At 40.2% G+C, this 25,998-nt stretch overlaps 2 protein-coding genes across 2 annotated transcripts in view; both read left to right on the top strand.

The window, feature by feature from the left end:
- MYO1H (myosin IH) overlaps positions 1–25,998 on the top strand; it is an 81,660-nt gene that overhangs the window by 1,374 nt on the left and 54,288 nt on the right. The window contains exons 2-12 of the mRNA XM_053590109.1: positions 1,455–1,570; positions 3,394–3,592; positions 4,481–4,561; positions 7,073–7,252; positions 9,935–10,033; positions 10,910–11,023; positions 11,323–11,394; positions 12,106–12,225; positions 13,073–13,140; positions 13,445–13,550; positions 13,833–13,913. Coding sequence (XP_053446084.1) covers positions 1,455–1,570; positions 3,394–3,592; positions 4,481–4,561; positions 7,073–7,252; positions 9,935–10,033; positions 10,910–11,023; positions 11,323–11,394; positions 12,106–12,225; positions 13,073–13,140; positions 13,445–13,550; positions 13,833–13,913 — 1,236 coding nt within the window. The remainder of the gene's footprint in view (positions 1–1,454; positions 1,571–3,393; positions 3,593–4,480; positions 4,562–7,072; positions 7,253–9,934; positions 10,034–10,909; positions 11,024–11,322; positions 11,395–12,105; positions 12,226–13,072; positions 13,141–13,444; positions 13,551–13,832; positions 13,914–25,998) is intronic.
- LOC128584854 (THO complex subunit 1) lies at positions 23,736–25,850 on the top strand. Its single transcript, XM_053590110.1, has one exon. It carries the CDS (start codon positions 23,761–23,763, stop codon positions 25,732–25,734), a length of 1,974 nt encoding a protein of 657 aa, XP_053446085.1. The 5' UTR covers positions 23,736–23,760; the 3' UTR covers positions 25,735–25,850.

The following is a 25,998-nucleotide window of genomic DNA, read 5'->3' as shown; positions in this document are numbered from 1 at the left end:
ATAAATTTCAGAAATTATCTTCTACCTTGGAAGACCAAATTTCTACTGATTGAAGTCATGCAGAATTTTAATCAAAATATTCTTCTCTGTTTGATTTTTGCCCTGGAGATTGAAAACATTCATTAGAACAATTTTTGCATAATCTTAATATAGGCTTTTTGTTTGCTGTTTGAAACAAGAGTAAACTCAGAATCTGAAAATACCAGATGTATTTTCAAAGGATCCAAAATATTTATCTTTTCTATATAAGAGCTTAAAGCTTTTTGTTTATTCATAATTATATTCCAGGAAGTCTCGTGTTAGTGGTTATACAGGCATTCTCTGAGTCACAAACATGCAACCTATGTACAATTTATATTTACAAATGGAAGCTATTACAGATAATATATAAATGTACCTGTTCCAACTTACAAACCAATTCCATTTAAGAACAAACCTACATAACCTCTCTTGTTCGTAACCTGGGGACTGCCTACATTACAGAGTACTTAAAAAACATAAATGTATGAGTGTAATGGTGAAATCTGGGGAAATACATGTCAGTAATGGGGGCATTTTTGCCCAGTCTTAGAAGGCTGGTAGGTAAAACTCACCCTGCTTTTACTCAATGGCCGGAGAAACCTTTCTGAAACATAAATCAGATCACCATCCATTCATGTACCAGTTCAGGACAGGTGTTTTATTTCTGTAGGGGAGGACAGTGTCTCTGCCATTTGGAACAAAACCCCAGTTTTGTGCAGCAGCCCACAGGACCTGTATGTTCTGAATCTGCTTCCTTTGGACATTCTTTGTCACTGTTCTCCATTCTTCCGTCAGTCACAGGCTTCAGCCACATTGGCCTCCAGTGCAGCCGGCCTGCCACTCTTGACCAAGTCTCAGCTCAGATATCACCTCCTTTTAAAGAAGCCTTCCAGGCTTGGTGCCCGTAGCACAGTGGTTACGGCACCAGCCATATACACTGAGGTTGGTGGGTTCAAACCCAGCCTAAGCCAGCTAAAACAACAATGACAACTATAACAAAAAATAGCCAGGCACTGGGGCTGGCACCTATAGTCCCAGCTATTTGGGAGGCTGAAGCAAGAGAATATCTTAAGCCCAAGAGTTGGAGGTTGCTGTGAGCTGTGACACCATGGCACTCTACTGAGGGGGACATAGTGAGACTCTGTGTCAAAAAAAAAGAAGAAGAAGAAGCTTTCCCTGTGCCTGCCAGCTAATATGGCCTGCCTTAGTCACTGGCGCTCCTTTACCCTGTGTTCGCCTGTCTTAACTCTGATGTCTCATTGAAGCTGTCTGGATCCTTTAGTGGTTTATCTTCCCTCCCTGTCTACCCCATATAAAATTCCAGCAGAGTCTGATTTATCCTGCCATATCCTCAGTGAACACATGGCGATCATAGTGTGGGACAGTCTTTTGCACCCTGTAATCCCTCACTGTGATTTGGTCCATTTCTCTAGACATATATTGGGACCCTCCTTGTGTCCGTGAATCCATACCAGGAGCTCGGGATCTACACGGTGAGCCAGATGGAACTTTATCAAGGGGTCAATTTCTTTGAACTGCCACCACATGTGTAAGTAGTGTCCACTTCACTGGCAGTATTTTTCTATTCATTTCCCTTTCTCTTTCTCTTTTTCTCACTCCTTTCTCCCTCTTTCCAATAGATGCATCCATCTATTCATCCATTCAAATCTTTGATGCATGTTCATGAGGTTCTGAACTTAAGCTCTTGCCTTTTTGTGAAAAAAGTCTTTCAAAGCAGTAGAAAACTTTAGGTTTTAGGGAATCTGGGCTTAACACATTGAGCGCCACATCAGGGGGAAAAAAGTTTTGACCTAATAAAAAAGTCAAGACAGGTTAAGAGACACGTGAGGTCCATACGTCTTATGAGGTCTTTTGCTTAAAACTAGCATAAGTGAAATACAAATCACGTGGCAGTGGATGTGTTAAATAAGAGGTGGAATCTTTTTGTGTTTCTGCAGAGAAGTACAGCTAGAGAGGTGTCTTCTCTGGGAAATGGGTGGCTATATGCCATCTGCTGGTGCCTAAGTACCATGGGGCCAGCCCTAAGACTACCCGTTGATACAAACTTAACCAGGGTTTAGAAAGTTGAGAGATTTCCTGCCCAGATTATATGACTCGAGTTTTGCTAAATTTCCCAGTTCTCCTCCCTGGTTAACTTCTAGGCTAAGATATAAGATCTCCCTTCATTTGTCTTGGTGACTTACCTATTCTACTTTCTATGGCGTTTATAGACCTGTCTGAATCACTATATTTTGATGTCACATGCTAAGATTATATTCTTGGGAGACTTTTATGCTTTGGTTTCTGATCTTGGAGATGAAGCCTTATAATAGCTTTACCTATTGTCCTAAAGATATCCTGAAAGTGTTTAATCTCTTTGGTTTCCTACCACTATGTTCTTAGAACTCTAGGTTTTGAGGAAAAGAGAAAACATGAGATCTTATTATAGTTATTGAATTATTTAATATTTAGACAAGATGCTATTTCTGGTTACAGACTTTCTACAGCCTAGTTAAGTTTCTATTAAAGGAACATTTCTTGGGCATGTAATTTAGTGTCTGGTTTATTCTTATAAGAAATGATGGATTTTAAAAATGCATTTTACAAATTTTGAAAACTATTTTTATTACTACTCAAATTATTTAACTCTTCTACTGTTTGAGAGTAGTGTACTATGGCTATAAAATACTTTATATTTGTGTACTATGTCTGTACACTTTATATTTGATCATAGTCAAATTAATGTCCATTTGTAGGAGAATGGTTAGTTAATTCCCCTACATCTGTAGGAGAATGCCTAGTTAAACTGTGGTATGTTTACACGTGATGTGTCATACCACAATGGGAGTAAATGTGATCACACTATCTTTTTCATAGTGTACTATGGCTAGTACACTTTATATTTGATCAGTCTGTGGGTCATGGTATGGGGTTGATAGCTATCTGAGCCCAGTATCCTTGTACCACAGTCTGGATGTAGCTTCTTGAAAGCAGGGTGTTTTTCCTTTTTCTCTGGTGGGTGTCAGAGCCAAGGAAAGTAGCATTAAAGCCAATTCAGTGGCTTGGCACAGTGGCTCGCTCCTATAATCTTAGTACTTTGGGAAGCCGAGGTGGGAGGATTACTTGAGGTCAGGAGTTCGAGACCAGCCTGAGCAAGAAGAGCAAGATCCCATCTCTACCAAAAATAGAAAAATTAGTTGGGTGTGATGGCAGGCACCTGTAATTCCAGCTACAGGCTGAGGCAGGAGGATTGCTTGAGCTCAGGAGTTGGATGCTGCGATGAGCTGTGATGATGCCACCACACTCCAGCCTAGGTGATGGAGTGAGACTGTCTCAGAAAAGAAAATTGTTTCCATCTCGCTCCTTCCCCAGCTATGCCATAGCTGACAATGCTTACCGCATGATGTGCTCTGAACTAAATAACCACTTCATCCTCATTTCTGGAGAGAGTGGGGCAGGGAAAACAGAGGCCTCCAAGAAGATTCTCCAGTATTTTGCAGTGACCTGCCCAATGACCCAGTCACTACAAATAGCCCGAGACAGATTGCTGCTCTCCAATCCAGTGCTGGAGGTAAGTGACCTCTTAGGATCAACAGAGAGGAGTTCCAGGGAGGGCCAGTAGGTAAGAAGATTCCTGTGCATGAGCTTGTTGGCCAAAATGGGCGGTCACTGTTAACAGTCTCACAGGTAGTGTCACAGTTAAGGGTGTGACCTGGAAGTCAGTCTGGCAGCCTTGGATTCTATTAATAATTCCAGCATGGCCAACCACCAGCAAGCTTCAGGAAGTTCCTCCCAACCCGAAAGCCTGTTGTCCCATTTGTAGAATGGGTCTGCTCATAGTACCTCCTTCTGAAGAGATTTTGAGGATTGAATGAAATGAATGCAAAAAGCACACTGTAGAATTAGTAAGCACTAAAATAATACTTTAGTATTTATTGCTATTTTTCTTATGACTAAAATCATTTTGGTTATTATTATTTCTACTATTACAGCTCACTGACTTGTTTGTAATGTCGAATGTGTCATTTTCTCCTGTGTTTCTGTGGCTCTTTTTGTAAAAGGAGATGTTTCTTATTGAAGGAATTTTCCCAGTAGACCCTTTGAGCTAAACAATTTGGTATAAGAAGGGGTCTGGTGTTGGGGGCTGTCAGCTGTGCCTTCTAGAACATCAGTGGTCTGGGGTTCTATGCACCTCTGCCCAGGCCGTGTCTAATATTCCCAAATTGAATTCTAGGGAGAAGGTATTTTTCCCTTCTTTTCTGTGAGTCTAAATCTAGCATTTAGCATTGAGTTCTCCATAGTTAGTGATTCCTTCTGAGAAGGTAAAGTACAACTTTCCTCCCTGGCTCCTCTCTTGCTTCTTCCCTTCTCCATTTTCATGATAAGATGTAATTTGGGGTCACAAATTTGCTGAGCGTGATGAGCTTAAATAACCGTGAATGACACTTTGTATTCCAAGGCTTTTGGAAATGCTAAAACACTCCGGAATGACAACTCCAGCAGATTTGGAAAATACATGGACATACAGTTTGACTTTCAGGTACACTGAAATTCCTATTACTGGTTCACGGGGATCTCTTATTTTGCCAGTGACGAAATCTAACGCAAGGCCCCTTAAGGAAAGAAGGGCATTTATAGACTCAAACAGTTCAGACATCCAGGGTTAGTACTACTCGGGCAACAATTTAAAAGTCTGGTAATACCAGGTATTGACAAAGATAGAGATCATTAGGAATTCTTACACATTGCTGGTGGGGTGTACATTGGTGCAGCCCATTTGGAAAATAGTCCCTTGCAGCAGTGGTTATGGTACTATCTTGGGAAGTTGAAATCACCCAACCCAGGTGCTCCCTACAGATGTGTAAGCGGGTCCACAACAGAACTGCTCGTAATGATAAAAGGACTGAACACAGCTAAAACATCTGTGAAGAACTGAATGTCCATCTATAGGAGAATGACTAGTTGAACTGAGGTATGTTCATAGGTGAGGGGTCACACCACCGTGGGAACAAAGAGCCACAGCAACACCTTACATAGGTGGATGACTCTTGGGAATATACTGGGTGCCGGTGTGATGCCATTTTTTTGCAAAGCTTGAAAACAAGTCACAAGTTAACAATATATTGTTTAGGTATGGCTACTTACATGGCAGGGGTCAACACACTTTTCTGGATGGGGCCGGAAATAGGAAATATTTTAGGCGTTGCCATACAATCACAGCTGCTCAATTCTGCTGTTGGGACATGACAGCAGCTGCAGACAATTTGTAAATGAGTGAGAGCAGTTGTGTTGCACACGGAATTCAAATGGGACTAACATGAGTGGGAAGAGAGGGTGGGCAAAACTCTCGAAGGCATAAAATTCCAAGGGAGACAATACGTATCAGAGCCCTGAGAGCCACGATGAGGACAGATTGGCTCAGGGTTTCCCAGAGCTGGTATATGCACCTCTGATGGAGAATCAATACACTTTGAAAGAAATTTAATAACTATGTTTATTTTAAAACCTTTTATTGAAGTTCAACACATCATAGAACATAAGGATAGTTGAATGATTTTTACATATGTATTGACCTGCGTAGCCACCACTGGGATCAAGATGTAAAATCTCCAGCATCCAAAGATTTTACTGTCCTTCCCAACACCAGCCTCCTTTCTCCAGCCCACTATTCTGACTTCTATAATCACAGATCTGTTTTACTGATCGTTGAACTTCATGTAAATGGAATTATATAGCATGTTCTATTTTTTGTCTCACTTCTTTCCATCAACACTGTATCTGTGGGATTCACCCACGTCATTGCAGATAGCATTTGTTCATTTTCTGCTTCTCTGATTATATCCCAAGGTATTTGCTCTCCTGTTGGTGGACATTTGGGTTGTTTGCAATGTGGGACTGTCACAAATAGTGTCCAGAACATCCTTCCTTGCTTGTGCCTTTTAGTAGAACAAACACTTGTTTATGTTGGGTACATGTACATACCCAGAAGTGGAATTATTATGTTCTTACCAGCAATGTGAGGGTAAAGAGTGACAGCTCCGGTTGCTGCCCACCCTTACCAACATTTGTAATGTTAGTCCTTTTAGAAGGTGGGGTACTGTGGTTTTTCACTATGATTTAAGTTTGTATCTCCCTGATAATTCAGGAATTTTGCTTCTTGGCCACTTGCAGGTCTTCTTTTTCATTCAATCTTTTCCCCATTTTTAATTGGGTTGTCTGTTTTTTCTTATAGATTTGCAAGAATTATATATATGTATGCTCTGGAATAAAAATCCTTTACTGGATACATTAAAAATAATAAACAATGTATTATTGATACAAGGATAGATAACAAGGCCAAAGGACAGTCATCTGCCTTGTGACAGAAGCACCACTGTGATTCAGTAGAGATAGGATTGTCATTCCAATGAATGGTGCTAATCAGGTGGATATAATTATAGAAAAAAAGACCTTCAACCCCTTCTTCACTCAAATACAAAGTAAATCATGACCGATTGTAGTCCTTAATGGTAAAGCAATCATGCTGCTGAACAAAAACATAAAAAATACCTTCATGATGTTGGAGCAGGCAAGTCTTTTCTTTCCTTTCATTTATTTTATTTTATTTTTTGAGATAGTGTCTTACTCTGTTGCCCTGGGTAGAGTGCCCTGGCATCATAGCTCACAGCAACCTCAAAATCTTGGGCTCAAGCAATCCTCTTGCTTCAGCCTCCCAAGTAGCTGGCACTGCTGGCAGCTGCTACAAAAATAGCACAGCTATTTTTTTTTTTTTTAAGTATAGGTGGGAATCTTGCTCTTCCTCAGGCTAGTCTTGAACTCCTGAGCTCAAGCAATCCACCTGTCTTGGCCTCTCAGGGTGCTAGGAGGATTACAGGAGCAAGACACTGCACTCAGCCCAGAAATCTTTTAAATAGAAGCTAGAAAACACTAATCATAGAAGTTTGATAGATTGGACTTCTTTAAAATTAAGAACTTCTGTTCATCGTAAATACTGTTAAGAAAGTGGCGGCTTGGTTGTTGTCATTGCTGCATTTTTTGTTCTGTTTTGAAGGGCATTCCCGTGGGTGGGCATATCATCAGTTACTTGATAGAAAAGTCCCGAGTCGTCTACCAGAACCATGGTGAACGGAATTTCCACGTCTTCTACCAGCTGCTAGCGGGTGGTGAAGAAGAGCGCCTTGCTTACCTGGGACTTGAACGAGACCCCCAGCTGTACAAATACCTCTCACAGGTTGGAGGGATCAGCATGTGGCATGGGTGACCCTCTGGAGGAGGGAATCGGGGTGTTTGTAGGATATTCAAGAACTTTCTATTGCCATTCTGGGATGTATCCTATTGGCTGATTTCTTAACTCTCATTATAAGGAAGCTAATACATCTCCTCTTGTGTCTGGTAGCTGTATCATCTTGGTAAAGTAACCAATGTCTAGGCAAGTGGTTCTCAGCTGTAGCTGAGATTAGAGTCACTCAAAGAGCCCTTAAAAACATGGATGTCTGGGCCCTACCCTCCAGAGATTCAGATTTAGTTAGTCTAGGGTGAGATCTGGGCATCAGAGCTGTTTTAAATGTTGTCTTTGCATTTTAATCCAAAGCTAAGGTGAGAACTGCTGGTCTAGATGTGATAGAAATTTTCTGTCCTTCGATATCCATAGTCTATCCTATCTCATTTTGCTTTCAAATTACTTTTGAAAGACCTTTTCCTACCTTCATGCTTTCTATCTTGAGAATTGTTAGCTGCCAAATGAACTTACTCCCTTACAGAAACCATTTAGGCCATTCCACTCCTATAAGCAATCTTAGGGTGTGGTGTTATAAAATTGACTGTTGGGGCAGCACCTGTGGCTCAAGGAATAGGGCGCCAGCCCCATACGCTGGAGGTGGCAGGTTCAAACCCAGCCCCAGCCAAAACTGCAATAAAATAAAACTGACTGTTGGAATTTAACTTTGCAGCATTACTTTTTCTGCAACCAGTAGGATTCTGGAATGTCCAGATTGTATAGTCCTTATCAATATGTGATGTCACCAGCACCTTTTTCACCCCAAGATTTTTTTTATTTTTCACTTCTCACCGGATCTGATGACTGAGGTCACCCTGCACAGTGCAGGCTGGGGCATCATTCGAGAGAGAGAACGAGTTCTTATGAAGTGAATTGCATAAAAAAAGAAATCATAGAAGAAAAGAAGCTTGACTGAAACTCACCTTTAAAAATGAAGCTAAATAATGAAGATAAAAGAATCTCAAAAAGTTTTTTAAATAATAAAAATTCACAATTTTATTGCATACTTAAGAAATTCTGAATTACTTCTTAAAGAATAAATAAAACTTAATGTATTTTTCTTTTGGAGGAACAAATTTTTCCAGAAGAGCTGTATAGTCGCATCATGTTTGGACTTTTATAGCATAATCAGAGAGGGTTAATTTTGTAAAAATGTCTGAGGGCTTCCTTCATTTTCCCAAAGGCATCTCTAAGCCACTGGTAATCTACGCCTTCTCTTTTGGAATATATCATGTCTGTTTTTGTTTGTTTGTTTGTTTGTTTGTTTACCAAGACAGTGTCTTGCTTTATCACCTAGGGTGGGGTGTAGAGACATGATTATAGCTCACTGCAACTTCCAACTCCTAGGCTCAATTGACATGTTTTTATTTGTGTGTGGGGGGGGGCAAATTTAAGGGGTTCAGTACTGTTTTGTTATGTAGCTATACTGCATAGTGATGAAGTCTGGGAATTTAGTATAACCATCACCCAAATAAGACACATCTTTATTCTTAGAGTTTGTTTCTGGCCACATCCATTCATCCAGATCCTTATGCCCCCATGGGGTTTTGAAGTGGTTCTAGCAATTTGCCAGTATTATTTTTATCAACTTTATGATCTCCCATAACTTTGATAAACTTACATTTCCACTTGGCAGTATATTTGTACTGCTTCCAAACCAATAGGTGTCAGGGAGGGGGGTGACTTGTACAGATGCTACCCTTGGGGGGTAGGGAGGACAGGAACAGATGTCGCTGTATATTTTTGTGTGGGAAGGGCTATTTTCATGTTATATGTGTTTTCGTGTGGGAAGGGATATTCATGAAGTAGCAAATTTTGTATTTAGCCATATTTTCATGGCTTGACACCTTTGATTTCCCCCAAGCAATGAAGAAATCTTTTAAGGTATAATGAGTCTTCAGATAACCAGGAAATAAGAATACAATCTATACCACCAAAGCAAAATAATTTTAACACTGTCTAGATGTTTCTCTTTCCATTGGTCAAACTGTTATTTACTTAAAAGGCAACTTCTAGAGCTAGTGGGAAAAGTCTTACCATATCTCTGCTGGTGATCATTTCTCTAGACCAGTGGTTCTCAACCTGTGGGTCATGACCCACAGGAACTGTATTAAAGGGCTGCAACATTAGGAAGGTTGAGAACCACTGCTCTAGACACTATTTCTCCAAATGCCCAGCTTTTATTGCCTTGAGTGAGGGTCTCCTTTTATCTAGTCATACAGTGAAGTGTTTGTTGGAGATTTCTAAGTGAGTCCATATTGTTTTCTGAATTTAAGCACTGTAATTTGCCTGCATGTCTCAGTAGATATTTATTGAGACAAATAGCTTCAATGTATTTAGCAAAAAACAACAGGAAAACTATGCTTAAGAACGCATACAAAAAGATATGCCACTAACATGTAACCTTGACAGTTTTCCCAGAACAGAGATTTTAAAATAAAATTTCACATAAATTTGAAAAAAAGTAATAGTTGGTATATCATTACATGATAGACAATTAGAGGAAAACCTATTTTTTTTTAAAGAAGTCAGTACCTAATAGAACTAGCTTCTCCGTCTTCATAGAGAAGAATAGAGGTGCACGTGCTTAACTGTCCTTATAAAATGCTGTTAAGTGATCCGATTTCCTACCAACAGGGTCATTGTGCCAAAGAGTCCTCTATTAACGACAAGAATGAGTGGAAAACCGTTTCCAATGCCTTTTCTGTCATTGATTTTACTGAAGGTGACCTTGAGGTATGGGCCCTGGGGACAGAACTGCTAGTTCTGTCTGGGATTGAGGAAAGAAGCCTGTTTTCTTGGTGTTCAGAGAGTATAATTGCCAGACTCAGCCAATAAAAATACAGGATGCCTAGCTACATAGGAGGAGTCTCAGATAAACAAGGAGGAATTATGAGTATGTCCCAAATATTGCACGTGGACAAACTTAAACTAAGAAATTAGTCTTGTGTATGGAAATTCAAAAGTTCACTGGCCACTCTGTTATTTCATTGCCAACCCTAAATTTTCCTGATGTTGCGTGCAAAGAGGAGGCAATGTTCTTCTTCCCCTAAATTAAGTCCACTCTGAACAATTTAGATCCCACAGAATTACAGGATTCTCATTTCTTTGAGCTTCTATTTTGGCACAAACTGGAGCAAACTGAAAGATTTGTAAACATTTTGTTTTTACATCTTTGTTGTCCTTTTTTTAAAATGTTGATTGTTAAACTATTAATCTTTCAAGGACCAGAATGTAGTTTAGGAAAAAAAGACTACGATATTTAAAAATTAAATGAGTTTATTGATGGGGTTTATTTTCCAAAATATTTTATAAAAGTAGTTTATTTTATGAAAAATCTATTTTTTTATTATGTGAAAATGGAAATGTTCTGTGCTGGATATTGAGTGAGGCATCTTCTCTGCCTTCCTCTGAGGCTCCTTACCCACTTCCCTTAAACTCTGAAGTAAAAAGGTTGATTTCTGGGGTAGGAGGAGGGTGAGGTTCTCTGAGCTCAGTTCTGGAAATTCAGGAGAGGGAGCACTTTCCTTTGGGCATTTCTGCCGGTGACGTGTATCAATTAGGTGGCCATTCTCTTTCCCTGCCCTCCTGCTCTTCTTCCCACATTGCTAGAATCTCTTCGGAATTATTGCCAGTGTCCTACACCTGGGGAACATTGGTTTTGAAGGAGACGACCAAGGCTGTGCCACCATCCCAGACACCCATGAGATCAAGTGGATTGCCAAGGTGAGGTTCCACTTTTGGAGGGATAGAGGGTGGGAGGCGAGAGAGGGAGAGGAGTCAGGCAGCTGGATGCCCACTGTTAGGCCCAAATGGCTGACCCCATGTTCTTGAAGCTGCTGCTAGTTAGGAATCTTCAAGATTTGGTAATGGGGAGAGAGAGAAGCCAGCTAGTTGAAAGATCTAATGTCGTCTATCTTGTACTAAAGCATATGATCGGTCAGGGTGGAAAACCCTGGGCCTGGACACTCCATGAGCTCTTTATACTCAGTCACTGAATGGCACTTTGGATTCCTTTTATTCAGCTCCTGGGGGTCCACTCATCAATTCTTCTGGAAGCTCTCACCCATAGGAAGATCGAAGCCAAAACAGAGGAGGTAAAAATGGCTGTAGGTGGAACTGAAGCTGCCCTTCCCACTGCTGCTGCCTCCCTCCCATAACAGCAGGACGGGTGGTCCTAGGGGAAGCCAAACCCTTGAAACTAGTTCCCCAAGCCCTGCATGGTCCAGTTTCTGCCGGGGTCTCCTGCAGAAGAGGAGGGTCTCCTCCTCTCATCATTCCCCCACCATAATCCATGCCACATATTCCCGTGTCCTCCCTCCATGGAGTCTTTGCACATGCTGTTCCTTCTGCTGGAACACTGTTCCCTGTGCTTCACCCAGAGCTCCTCTTCATCCTTTAGTCCCCAGGGATCACTTCCTCAAGGAGCCATCTCTCATCATCCCATCTCTACCTCAAATTACCCTCTGTATCTCCTTATAGGACTTGCCACTCTTAACTTTCAACACATCTCTTCCTTGTGTGATTCTTCCACTATCACGCCACCCCTCCCCATCATTATCCTCAGCTCATCTGTGAGCCCACAAAGACCAGGACTGTGTGTCTTGCTCACGGCTGTGTCTCAGCAGCTGACAAGGTGCCTGGCACATAAGTGGGCACTGCAGAAACAGACACTGTGCAAATAAGAGCACACAGGAGTAGCTTCCTCCCCCAGAACGGGTCTTCTGCCAGTCTTCATTGAAGACTAATTTGAAAACTCAGCGGCTTTTTAATTGAATCTGCAATGATAATCCTGTCATTCTTTTCAGGTGATATGCCCATTGACACTAGAACTCTCTGTCTACGCTAGAGATGCAATGGCAAAGGCCATTTATGGACGAACATTTACTTGGCTGGTCAACAAAATCAATTCCTCTTTAGTTAACAAGGTTGGCCAACACATATTGGATGACTTGCTTTCACTAATGTGAGATTTTACAATCATGGTTTCTTTAAAGATGTGAGGATAGACTGTGAGCTCCTTGTGGGCAGGGACAATGCCATTTCCAATGTCTGCATTCAGGAGTACACACCCAGTGACTATTTCAGTATGTCCCAAAGTGTGGTATGACAGCATTGGTACAGTTGCAAGTGTACACAGAAACTGTTTTATTTCAATGGTATTAATAGTATATTTAAATGTGCTTAAGAAAAAGTATTTTAACCAGGCAAGGTAGTTCATGCCTGTAATCCCAGCACTTCGAGAGGTTGAGGAAGGAAGATTGCTTGAGGCCAGGAGTTCGAGACCAGTCTGAGCAGCCTAGCAAAATGTCACCTCTACAAAAAATGTTTTAAAAATTAGTTGAGGGTGGCACATGCCTGTAGCCCTGGCTATGTGGGAGGCCGAGGCAAGAAGATTGCCTGAGCCCAGGAGATTGAGGCTGCAGTGAGTTATTGATGATGCCATTGCACTCCAGCCTAAGAGACAGAGTATTGCTCTGGCTTCTCCCCCTATCCCCCGCAAAATTAAAAAAATATAAGTAGACTTTCAAACTCACTTACACCATGTTTCCTTTTTAAGTGGAATTATTTAAATAAAAGGGAATTTATTCAAAGCTGGAAATGAAAGAAAGGATACTGGGGCTTTGGGTTCTACTTAAAGATTCCCTGTGAGTTACTGAAGAGAAAGAATACAGGAGTTTTATAGCCAAGTCCCAGTCTAGGGGAGCAACTACAGGATTTTGAGTATCACTGAGTGTAACACCTAACTATAAGTATGTGTGTCACTTTGAGTAGGATTTCACCAAGAAAACCGTGATTGGATTGCTGGATATCTATGGGTTTGAAGTCTTCGACAAGAATGGGTGAGTTTTTATCATTACCTTACCTACCTGTCTTTGGCCCCTTTTATAAATTGGGATTGATTTTCCCATCCCCAGAAATTCTCCAGATTTGTGTAACCGCTAGTTCCCAGAAGGTACTAGAAGTGGGATAACCATAAAAAATGCAAACGTATTTTAACCTGACTTATGATCTAGTTGGTAAATTATTTTACTTATAAGGATTTTGCATTTTCTTTATTAAAAGGCATTCTTAACAGTAAGTAGATAAAAAATTTAATGTGTCTATTTGTATAACTATAGTTATTTAAATCTTTTGCATCTCTAGTTTTGAACAGTTCTGTATAAATTACTGCAATGAGAAACTTCAACAACTGTTAATAGAGAGGACTCTAAAAGCAGAACAGACAGAATACGAAATGGAAGGTATAGAGGTAAACATTTTAAGGTTTTCTCTTCATCTGATTTCTTGATCTGGAGAAAGACGTTTACCTGAGAATGATTATTTCGTTGAAGATTTTCCTAATTAGTACTAAGAAATATTTTTCAGTTCTTCTCTGCTTATTTCCTGGGAAATTATTTTAATGTTCAGGAAGTATTATTATTTTTAAGGTTGGGTATAAAAACCAGATTTTGAAAGAAAATTTTGGAAAACCAATCTATTTAATGCTCCTCTAAATACTACTTGGAGAATTTTTTCCTCTTTTTCATTTTAGTGGGAACCAATTCAATATTTCAACAACAAGATCATCTGTGATTTGGTAGAAGAGAGGCACAAGGGAATCATATCCATTCTGGTGAGAAAATTAATATTGAATTAAAGCCCATTCGCCTGGCATTTACAACATGTGGAAGAATATTTCTTGGGTTTAAAAAGGATTGAGAGGGCGGCATCTGTGGCTCAAAGCAGTAAGGTGCCAGCCCCATATACCGGTGGTGGTGGGTTCAAACCTAGCCCCGGCCAAAAACTGCAAAAAAAAAACAGGGTTGAGAATGGAATCCACTAGATTATTAAAAGGTACAAATTGAGCTTTTTTTGTTGAACTTGTATCTGAAGCTTTAGGCTGAGTTTTCCCCTCTCCTTTAGGTTATTATGCCTAATTTATAGCCCATCAGGAGGTGGCAAGGGAAGACCTTTGAAATGAAAGCATGAATGTGTATCTTCCATGGACATAGAACTAGGGATTCAGCTTAGGCAGATATTTGGTAGCAACTGGACAAGGGCTACTTTCATGTTTAGCCCCTGAGCAGGAAGTCAGGAACCATAAAAGGAGGCCTTTTCAAAGCATGTCAGTAGATCCTGAGTTGGCATTCATTCCTCAGGATGGGCTTGTGACCTTGTTTTAAACTATGGCCATATTTTCAGATCCACAATTGATCAAATTCACACATCAGTTTTTGAAATAAATTCTAAAAGGCAAATGAGAAATTATTTCCTGTCTTGCTTGTCTGCCTACCTTTTAATAAGAATTATTGGGGGGGAGGAGACAAGATGGCTGACTGAAGCCAGCTTTCCACAGAGGCTCCTGTCCAGAAGGAGAGTTAAAGGACAAAAACTCAGCAAGTACCCTGGTGGATTTGAGCTGCAATAAGAGAGAAGGTTGAAGAACGCACATCAACCCACTGAGGCAAGCTGTGACCACAAGGATACAAACAAAAGCCCTGGGCTCCCAGCACTCCCCTCTGCTCTCACTCCAAGGTCTGGAGGCCTGTCCTCCAGGAGTCCAGACTCTTGGGCGATTGCTTGAGGGGTGTGGACAGTGCCGGGGCTGCAGCCGGTAGGTGCAGACTCTGGGGCACGGGAGCAGAGAGAGGATGGTTGGCCAGAAGGGAGCTGTACCAGAGCAGTGGTTCCCTGAAGCATAAAACAGCAGGCCTCTTTTGCTAGCAATACGGCTCACTACCGAATATTCTGAAGCCACACTCCCTGTCTCCCTGGGCAACCAGAGACTGGGAACCGCAAAGTTGTTCTATTCTGTTCTGTCAGTAACATTAATCCGGGGCAAGACTGGACCTGAGTGAAAACCCCCCAACCTTCATCAAGCGCCCGAGGTTGTCAGACCTCACCTCCTCCTGCTAGAGAGAGGCAGAGCACAGTGGCCTGGAAGACTTCCTTGTGATTCAGGCAGGTGCAAACTCCTGGAGTACCAATTCACTACAGGCAACTGGGTCAGCCAACTGCAGGGCTATCAGTGACTGGGTGTGACAGCGGTGCAAGGTGGGGAAGGAGGCATCAACCTTCCCAGACTGATCTATTGGCTGGTTGGCTCCTCCTGACTCCACAAAGCACTGGAGCAAGCCACACCAGAGTAGTCACCAGACCCCTGTGATCCAGTTCCCAGAGACCTCTTAAACTCTCTCACCCAAGACAGGTGCAGACTGAGATAATTGATTTGGACCTTTTGAACTGAACCAATTGCCTGAGGACAAATCAGGTGGTGCCCTGGGTGCACCGTGGTAGGAAGGTTTGATTTTCCTTTTCCAATTGTTTGCCTGTGGGGGGAGGGGTGACTTAATTGCTGATATTCCTCCACAGCTGATACTTCAATCCAGAGTATCTGTTTCACTAGGGTGGAACAGAAATCAGCTGAAAACAAGACAAAACCACTTAGCCACAACACACCAGACAGGGCCCCAGTTTCTCAGGCTACAACACTGTACAGGCCCTGGACAAAGCCCCAGGGGAAAAAATCAAAGGGAGTAAAACAACCATGGGGCAGAATCAGCAGAAAAGCTCTGGTAATATGAATAACCAGAATAGATCAACCCCCCCAAGGAAAGATATGGCAGATGTAATTGAAGATCCCATTCATAAACAACTGGCTGAGATGTCAGAAATCGAATTCAGAATATGGATGGCAGACAAGATTAATAAAGTGGAATTAGGAATTCGAGGAGAAATTCAAAAGTTGTCTCAAGAATTTGACGAATTTAAAGACAAAACCACCAAAGACTTAGACACACTGAAGCAAGAATTTGCAGCCCTCAAAGATATGAAAAATACAGTAGAATCCCTCAGCAACAGAATGGAGCAAGCAGAAGAAAGGATTTCTGACATTGAAGATAAAGCCTTTGAACGCTCCTAAACTCTCAAAGAGGAAGAGAAATGGAGAACAAAAATGGATCATTTTCTCAGAGAGCTCTGGGATAATTCGAAGAAGGCGAATATCCGAATCATTGGAGTTCCTGAAACAGATGAAGTGGCCTTGCTGGGCACAGAGGCCCTTCTGCATGAAATTATGAAAGAGAATTTTCCAGACATGCCTAGAGATTCTGAAATTCAGATAGCAGACAGCTTCAGAACCCCAGCACGACTCAACCCCAATAAGACATCCCCCAGGCATATCATAATTAACTTCACTAAAGTTAATATGAAGGATAAAATTCTCAAAGCTGCCAGGAGAAAGAAAACCATTACGTACAAAGGGAAGAATATTAGAATGACTACAGATCTCTCTGCTAAAACTTTTCAAGCCAGAAGAGGGTGGTCATCGACTTTTAATCTCCTAAAGCAAAATAACTTTCAACCCCGGATCTTGTATCCAGCTAAACTGAGTTTCATTTATGATGGAGAAATTAAATACTTTAATGACATTCATATGTTGAAGAAATTTGCCATAACCAAACCAGCTCTTCAGGATAGTCTCAGACCTGTCCTCCATAATGACCAACCCAATCCTATACCACAAAAGTAAACTCACTCAGAAACTTTGGATCAAACTCCAATTTCCACACTGGCAAAAGGATTAAAAATGTCCACTGGACTTTTGAAAAACTCGATACCCAAAATTTCACCAGACTTATCAATATTCTCCATTAATGTGAACAGCCTAAACTGTCCTCTAAAGAGGCATAGGTTAGCTGACGGGATACAAAAACTCAGGCCAGATATTTGTTGCATACAAGAGTCACATCTTAACTTAGAAGACAAATATAGACTCGGGGTGAAAGGATGGTCATCCATATTTCAGGCAAATGGTAATCCGAAAAAAGCAGGTGTTGCAATTTTATTTGCAGATACAATAGGCTTTAAACCAACAAAAGTAAGGAAGGACAAGAATGGTCACTTCATATTTGTTAAGGGTAATACTCAATATGATGAGATTTCAATTATTAATATCTATGCACCCAACCAGAATGCACCTCAATTTATAAGAGAAACTCTAACAGACATGAGCAACTTGATTTCCTCCAGCTCCATAATAGTTGGAGATTTCAACACTCCTTTGGCAGTGTTGGATTGATCCTCCAACAAGAAGCTGAGCAAAGAAATTTTAGATTTAAACCTAACCATCCAACATTTGGATTTAGCAGACATCTACAGAACATTTCATCCCAACAAAACTGAATACACACACTTCTCATCAGCCCACGGAACTTACTCCAAAATTGATCACATCTTAGGTCAAAAGTCTAACCTCAGTAAATTTAAAGGAATAGAAATTATTCCATGCATCTTCTTGGACCACCATGGAATAAAACTTGAGCTGAGTAACAACAGGAATCTGCATACTCATACAAAAACATGGAAGTTAAATAACCTTATGCTGAATGATAGCTGGGTCAGAGATGAGATTAAGAAAGAAATCACCAATTTTTTGGAACAAAACAACGATGAAGACACGAACTATCAGAACCTCTGGGACACCATAAAGGCAGTTCTAAGAGGGAAATTTATAGCACTGCAAGCCTTCCTCAAGAGAACGGAAAGAGAGGAAGTTAACAACTTAATGAGACATCTCATGCAACTGAAAAAGGAAGAACATTCCAACCCCAAACCCAGTAGAAGAAAAGAAATAACCAAAATTAGAGCAGAATTAAATGAAATTGAAAACAAAAGAATAATACAACAGATCAATAAATCAAAAAGCTGGTTTTTTGAAAAGGTCAATAAAATAGATAAACCTTTGGCTAACCTAATCAGGAAAAAAAGAGTAAAATCTCTAATCTCATCAATCAGAAACGACAAAGACAAAATAACAACAGTCTCCTCAGAAATCAAAAAAATCCTTAATGAATATTACAAGAAACTTTATTCTCAGAAATATGAAAATCTGAAGGAAATTGATCGATACTTGGAAGCTCGTCACCTTCCAAGACTTAGCCGGAATCAAGTGGAAATGTTGAACAGGCCCATATCAAGTTCGGAAATAGAATCAACCATACAAAACCTCCCTAAAAAGAAAAGCCCGGGACCAGATGCTTTCACGTCAGAATTCTACCAAACCTTTAAAGAGGAATTAGTACCTATATTACTCAACCTGTTCCAAAATGTAGGAAAAGAAGGAAGATTACCCAACACGTTCTATGAAGCTAACATCACCCTGATCCCCAAACCAGGAAAAGACCCAACAAGAAAAGAAAATTATAGACCAATATCACTAATGAATATAGATGCAAAAATATTCAACAAGATCCTAACAAACAGAATCCAGCAACACATCAAACAAATTATACATCATGACCAAGTCGGTTTTATCCCAGGGTCTCAAGGCTGGTTCAATATACGTAAATCTATAAATGTAATTCAGCACACAAACAAATTAAAAAACAAAGACCATATGATTCTCTCAATCAATGCAGAAAAAGCTTTTTTTTTTTTTTTTTTTTTTGGTTTTTGGCCGGGGCTAGGTTTGAACCCGCCACCTCTGGCATATGGGACTGGCACCCTACTCCTTGAGCCACAGGCACCGCCCCAGAAAAAGCTTTTGATAATATCCAGCATCACTTCATGATCAGAACACTTAAGAAAATCGGTATAGAAGGGACATTTCTTAAACTGATAGAGACCATCTACAGCAAACCCACAGCCAATATCGTATTGAATGGAGTTAAATAGGAATCATTTCCACTCAGATCAGGAACCAGACAAGGCTGCCCATTGTCTCCATTGCGTTTTAACATTGTAATGGAAGTTTTAGCCACTGCAATTAGGGAAGAAAAGGCGATCAAGGGTATCCATATAGGGTCAGAAGAGATCAAACTTTTGCTCTTCACAGATGATCTGATTGTATATCTGGAAAACACTAGGGACTCTACTACAAAACTCTTAGAAGTGATCAAGGAATACAGCAGCGTCTCAGTTTACAAAATCAACATTCATAAATTGGCAGCCTTTATATATGCCAACAATAGTCAAGTTGTAAAAACAGTTAAGGACTCTATCCCATCCAGAGTAGTGCCAAAGAAGATGAAATATTTGGGAATTTATCTAACAAAAGACGTGAAAGATCTCTATAAAGAGAACTATGAAACTCTAAGAAAAGAAATAGCTGAAAATGTTAACAAATGGAAAAACATACCATGCCCATGGCTGGGAAGAATCAACATTGTTAAAATGTCCATACTACCCAAAGCAATATATAATTTCAATGCAATCCCTATTAAAGCTCCACTGTCATACTTTAAAGATCTTGAAAAAAATGAGACTTCGTTTTATATGGAATCAGAAAAAACCTCAAATAGCCAAGACATTACTCAGAAATAAAAACAAAGCAGGAGGAATTACGCTACCAGACCTCAGCCTATACTACAAAAATAGACAGTGATCAAAACAGCATGGCATTGGCACAAAAACAGAGAAGTAGATATCTGGAACAGAATAGAGAACCAAGAGATGAATCCAGCTACTTACCGTTATTTAATCTTTGACAAGCCAATTAAAAACATTCAGTGGGGAAAAGATTCCCTATTTAACAAATGGTTCTGGGTGAACTGGCTGGCAAACTGCAGAAGACTGAAACTGGACCCACACCTTTCACCATTAACTAAGTGTGAATGGATTAAAGATTTAAACTTAAGACATGAAACTATAGAAGAGAGTAGAGGGAAAACCCTTGAAGAAATCGGTCTGGGCGAGTATTTTACGAGGAGGACCACCCGGGCAATTGAAGCAGCTTCAAAAATACACTACTGGGAATTGATCAAACTAAAAAGCTTCTGCACAGCCAAGAACACAGTAAGTAAAGCAAGCAAACAGCCCTCAGAATGGGAGAAGATATTTGCAGGTTATGTTTCTGACAAAGGTTTAATAACCAGAATCCACAGAGAACTCAAACGCATTAGCAAGAATAGAACAAGGGATCCCATTGCAAGCTGGGCAAGGGATTTGAAGAGAAACTTCTCTGAAGAAGACAGGTGTGCGGCCTTCAGACATATGAAAAAATGCTCATCATCTTTAATTGTGAGAGAAATGCAAATCAAAACTACTTTGAGATACCATCTAACTCCAGTGAGACTGGAGTCCGAAGACCAGAGATGTTGGCGCGGATGTGGAGAAAAGGGAACACTTTTGCACTGCTGGTGGGAATGCAAATTAATACATTCCTTTTGGAAAGAGATATGGAGAACACTTAGAGATCTAAAAATAGATCTGCCATTCAATCCTGTAATTCCTCTACTGGGCATATACCCAGAAGACCAAAAATCACGTCATAACAAAGATATTTGTACCAGAATGTTTATTGCAGCCCAATTCATAATTGCTAAGTCATGGAAGAAGCCCAGGTGCCCATCGATCCACGAATGGATTAATAAATTGTGGTATATGTACACCATGGAATATTATGCAGCCTTAAAGAAAGATGGAGACTTTACCTCTTTCATGTTTACGTGGATGGAGCTGGAACATATTCTTCTTAGTAAAGTATCTCAAGAATGGAAGAGAAAGTACCCAATGTACTCAGCCCTACTATGAGACTAATTTAGGGTTTTCACATGAAAGCTATAACCCAGTTACAACCTAAGAATAGGGGGAAGGGGGAAAGGGAGGGGAGGGAGGGGGGAGGGAGGTGGACGGAAGGGGATTGGTGGGATTACACCAGCGGTGCATCTTACAAGGGTATATGTGAAACTTGGTAAATATGGAATGTAAGTGTCTTGGCACAGTAACTGAGAGAATGCCAGGAAGGCTATGTTAACCAGTGTGATGAAAGTGTGTCAAACGGTCTGTGAAGCTAGTGAATGATGCCCCATGATCATATCGATGTACACAGCTATGATTTAATAAAAGTAATAATAATAGGAGGTGGAGCAAGATGGCAGCCGAGTAACAGCTTCCTTGCATCTGGGCACCGTGAGTCTAGGGAGATAGGACTCCAGGCATCTCTGGCTGGTGGGATCTGCCTATCATCACCCCTGAGAGGATACAGGGAGTCAGCAAGAGACTTCTGGACCCCAAGAGGAGGACTAAAACAGTGGAAAACCGGCAAGTGGTTGCGTGTGTTCAATCCGTCTAAATCCGCCCGCAACCTCCAGGCACGAGAACTTAAAGAGCAAGAGGAAGTGTAAGGAAAATTAGGGCAAGGAAACAGATAAAAGAAATCACTCATGAGGAAGAATCAACAGAAAACTCCAGGCAACATGAAGAACCAGTCCAGAACAACCCCGCCAAGGGACCATGAGGCAGCTACTGCAGAGGATTCCACCTATAAAGAAATGTTAGGAATGACAGAAAGGGAATTTAGAACACACATGTTGAAAACAATGAAAGAAATGATGGAAACAATGAAGGAAATTGCTAATAAAGTGGAAAATAACCAAAAGGAAATCCAAAAACAGAATCTAATAAGAGATGAACGATATGAAGAATATAAAAAGGATATAGCAGAGCTGAAGGCACTGAAACAGTCAATTAGGGAACTTAAAGATGCAATGGAAAGTATCAGCAACAGGTTAGAGCATGCAGAAGAAAGAATTTCAGAGGTAGAAGACAAAGTTTTTGAGATAACCCAGATAGTAAAAGAGGCACAAAAGAAGAGAGAGAAAGCAGAACGTTCACTGTCAGAATTATGGGACTTTATGAAGCGTTCTAACATACGAGTTATAGGAATTCCAGAAGGGGAAGAAGAATGCCCCAGAGGAATGGAAGCCATACTAGAGAATATTATAAAAGAAAATGTCCCAAATATCACCAAAGATTCTGACACACTGCTTTCAGAGGGCTATCGGACCCCAGGTCGCCTCAACTCTAACCGAGCTTCTCCAAGACACATTGTGATGAACCTGTCCAAAGTCAAGACAAAAGAAAAGATTCTGCAAGCTGCCAGGAGTAAGCGCCAGTTGACCTACAGGGGCAAATCCATCAGAGTGACCTCAGACTTCTCTAATGAAACTTTCCAAGCAAGAAGACAATGGTCATCTACCTTTAATCTACTTAAACAGAACAATTTCCAGCCCAGAATTCTGTACCCTGCTAAGCTAAGCTTAAAAATTGACGGAGAAATCAAATCATTTACAGATATACAAACATTGAGGAAATTCGCCACAACAAGACCAGCTCTACAGGAAATACTTCAACCTGTTCTGACCACTGACCACCACAAAGGATCATCAGCAAAGTAAGAACTCAGAAATTAAAGGACAGAACCTAACCTCCACACTGATGCAAAAGATAAAACTAAGCAGTGGACTCTCACAAAATAAGACGTATAGAATACTACCACACTTATCAATTATCTCAATAAATGCTAATGGCTTGAATTCCCCACTGAAGAGACATAGATTTGTTGACTGCATTAAAAAACACAAGCCATCCATTTGCTCTCTGCAAGAAACACACCTGGCTTCAAAAGACAAATTAAAGCTCCGAGTCAAGGGTTGGAAGACAATTTTTCAGGCAAATGGAATTCAGAAGAAAAGAGGAGTTGCAATCTTATTTTCAGATACATGTGGATTTAAAGCAACTAAAGTCAACAAAGACAAAGATGGTCACTTTATATTGGTCAAGGGAAAAATACAACAAGAAGACATTTCAATTCTAAATATTTGTGCATCCAATTTAAATGCTCCCAGATTCTTGAAACAGACCTTACTCAGTCTGAGCAATATGATATCTGATAATACCATCATAACAGGGGACCTTAACACTCCTCTTACAGAGCTGGACAGATCCTCTAAACAGAAATTAAACAAAGATATAAGAGATTTAAATGAGACCCTAGAACAACTGTGCTTGATAGACGCATATAGAACACTCCATCCCAAAGATAAAGAATATACATTCTTCTCATCACCCCATGGAACATTCTCCAAAATTGATCATATCCTGGGACACAAAACAAATATCAACAGAATCAAAAGATTTGAAATTTTACCTTGTATCTTCTCAGACCATAAGGCACTAAAGATGGAACTCAACTCTAACAAAAATGCTCGACCCCACCCAAAGGCATGGAAATTAAACAATCTTCTGTTGAATAACAGATGGGTGCAGGAAGAAATAAAACAGGAAATCATTAACTTCCTTGAGCATAACAACAATGAAGACATAAGCTACCAAAACCTGTGGGATACTGCAAAAGCAGTTTTGAGAGGAAAATTCATCGCTTTAGATGCCTACATTTGAAAAACAGAAAGAGAGCACATCAACAATCTCACAAGAGATCTTATGGAATTGGAAAAAGAAGAACAATCTAAGCCTAAACTCAGTAGAAAAAAGAAATATCCAAAATCAAATCAGAGATCAATGAAATTGAAAACAAAAGAATCATTCAGAAAATTAATGAAACAAGGAGTTGGTTTTTTAAAAAAATAAATAAAATAGATAAACCATTGGCCAGACTAACGAGGAAGAGAAAAGTAAAATCTCTAGTAACCTCAATCAGAAATGATAAAGGGGAGTAGCGGGCACGCGCAACCGAGAAGATGTCTCCGACGCCGCCACTCTTTAGTTTGCCCGAAGCGCGGACGCGGTTTACGAAGTCTACCAGAGAGGCCTTGAACAACAAAAATATCAAGCCATTACTGAGTACCTTCAGCCAATTACCTGGCAGTGAAAATGAAAAAAAATGTACCCTTGATCAAGCTTTCAGAGGTGTTCTAGAAGAAGAAATTATAAATCATTCATCATGTGAAAACGTTTTAGCTATTATTTCTCTTGCTATTGGGGGAGTAACTGAAGGTATTTGTACCGCATCTACGCCTTTTGTATTGTTGGGAGATGTTTTGGATTGTCTTCCTTTGGATCAATGTGATACAATATTCACTTTTGTGGAAAAAAATGTTGCTACTTGGAAATCAAATACATTCTATTCTGCTGGGAAAAATTATTTACTACGTATGTGCAATGATCTCCTACGAAGATTATCTAAATCCCAGAATACAGTCTTCTGTGGACGAATTCAGCTCTTTTTGGCCAGGCTTTTCCCTCTATCTGAGAAATCAGGTCTTAACTTGCAGAGTCAGTTTAATCTGGAAAATGTCACTGTTTTCAATACCAATGAGCAGGAAAGCACACTGGGTCAAAAGCACACTGAGGATAGAGAAGAAGGAATGGATGTAGAAGAAGGGGAAATGGGAGATGATGAAGCTCCAACAACTTGCTCCATTCCAATTGATTACAACCTATATCGAAAATTCTGGTCACTTCAGGATTACTTTAGGAACCCTGTGCAGTGCTATGAGAAGATTTCGTGGAAAACTTTTCTTAAGTATTCTGAGGAAGTTTTGGCTGTTTTTAAAAGTTATAAATTAGACGATACTCAGGCCTCAAGAAAAAAGATGGAAGAACTGAAAACAGGAGGAGAGCATGTATATTTTGCAAAATTTTTAACAAGTGAGAAGTTGATGGATTTACAGCTGAGTGACAGTAACTTTCGTCGACACATCCTGTTGCAGTATCTCATTTTATTCCAATATCTCAAGGGGCAAGTCAAATTCAAAAGTTCAAACTATGTTTTAACTGACGAACAGTCACTTTGGATTGAAGATACCACAAAATCAGTGTATCAACTACTATCTGAAAACCCCCCTGATGGAGAAAGATTTTCAAAGATGGTAGAGCATATATTAAACACTGAAGAAAACTGGAACTCATGGAAAAATGAAGGCTGCCCAAGTTTTGTGAAAGAAAGAGCATCAGATACCAAGCCTACAAGAGTCGTACGGAAGAGAACAGCACCAGAGGACTTCCTAGGGAAAGGGCCCAGCAAAAAACTTCTGATGGGAAATGAGGAGTTAACAAGGCTTTGGAATCTCTGTCCTGACAATATGGAAGCCTGTAAATCAGAGACAAGGGAATACATGCCAACTTTGGAGGAGTTCTTTGAAGAAGCCATTGAACAGGCAGACCCTGAAAACATGGTTGAAAATGAATATAAGGCTGTGAACAATTCAAATTATGGTTGGAGAGCCCTGAGGCTTTTAGCACGGAGAAGCCCTCACTTCTTCCAGCCAACTAATCAGCAGTTTAAAAGTTTGCCAGAGTATCTTGAAAACATGGTAATAAAGCTAGCCAAGGAATTACCACCTCCTTCTGAAGAAATAAAAACAGGTGAGGATGAAGATGAGGAAGATAATGATGCTTTACTGAAAGAACATGAAAGTCCTGATGTTCGGCGAGACAAACCTGTAACAGGGGAACAGATAGAAGTTTTTGCCAACAAGCTTGGTGAACATTGGAAGATTCTGGCTCCCTATTTGGAAATGAAAGACTCAGAAATTAGGCAGATTGAGTGTGATAGTGAAGACATGAAGATGAGAGCTAAGCAGCTCCTAGTTGCCTGGCAAGATCAAGAAGGAGTACATGCAACACCCGAGAATCTGATCAGTGCACTGAATAAGTCTGGACTAAATGACCTTGCAGAAAGTCTAACTAATGACAATGAGACAAATAGTTAGCTTCTTTCTTTCTTTTTTTTTTATTAAAACTGTGATAAGATTTTGTTACCAAGCAGCATTTGATAAGAGGTCCACTGGTTTTGGTAAACAATAAACATTTTTATAACAAAAAAAAAAAAAAAAAAGAAATGATAAAGGGGAAATAACAACTGATCCCACAGAGATACAAGAGATCATCTCTGAATACTACCAGAAACTCTATGCCCAGAAATTTGACAATGTGAAAGAAATGGATCAATATTTGGAATCACACCCTCTCCCTAG

Source organism: Nycticebus coucang, chromosome 4 (genome assembly GCF_027406575.1).
Source record: "Nycticebus coucang isolate mNycCou1 chromosome 4, mNycCou1.pri, whole genome shotgun sequence".
Lineage (NCBI taxonomy): Eukaryota > Metazoa > Chordata > Mammalia > Primates > Lorisidae > Nycticebus > Nycticebus coucang.
The sequence above is the reverse complement of the archived record's forward strand: the minus strand, read 5'-3'. Positions and strand labels throughout refer to the sequence as shown.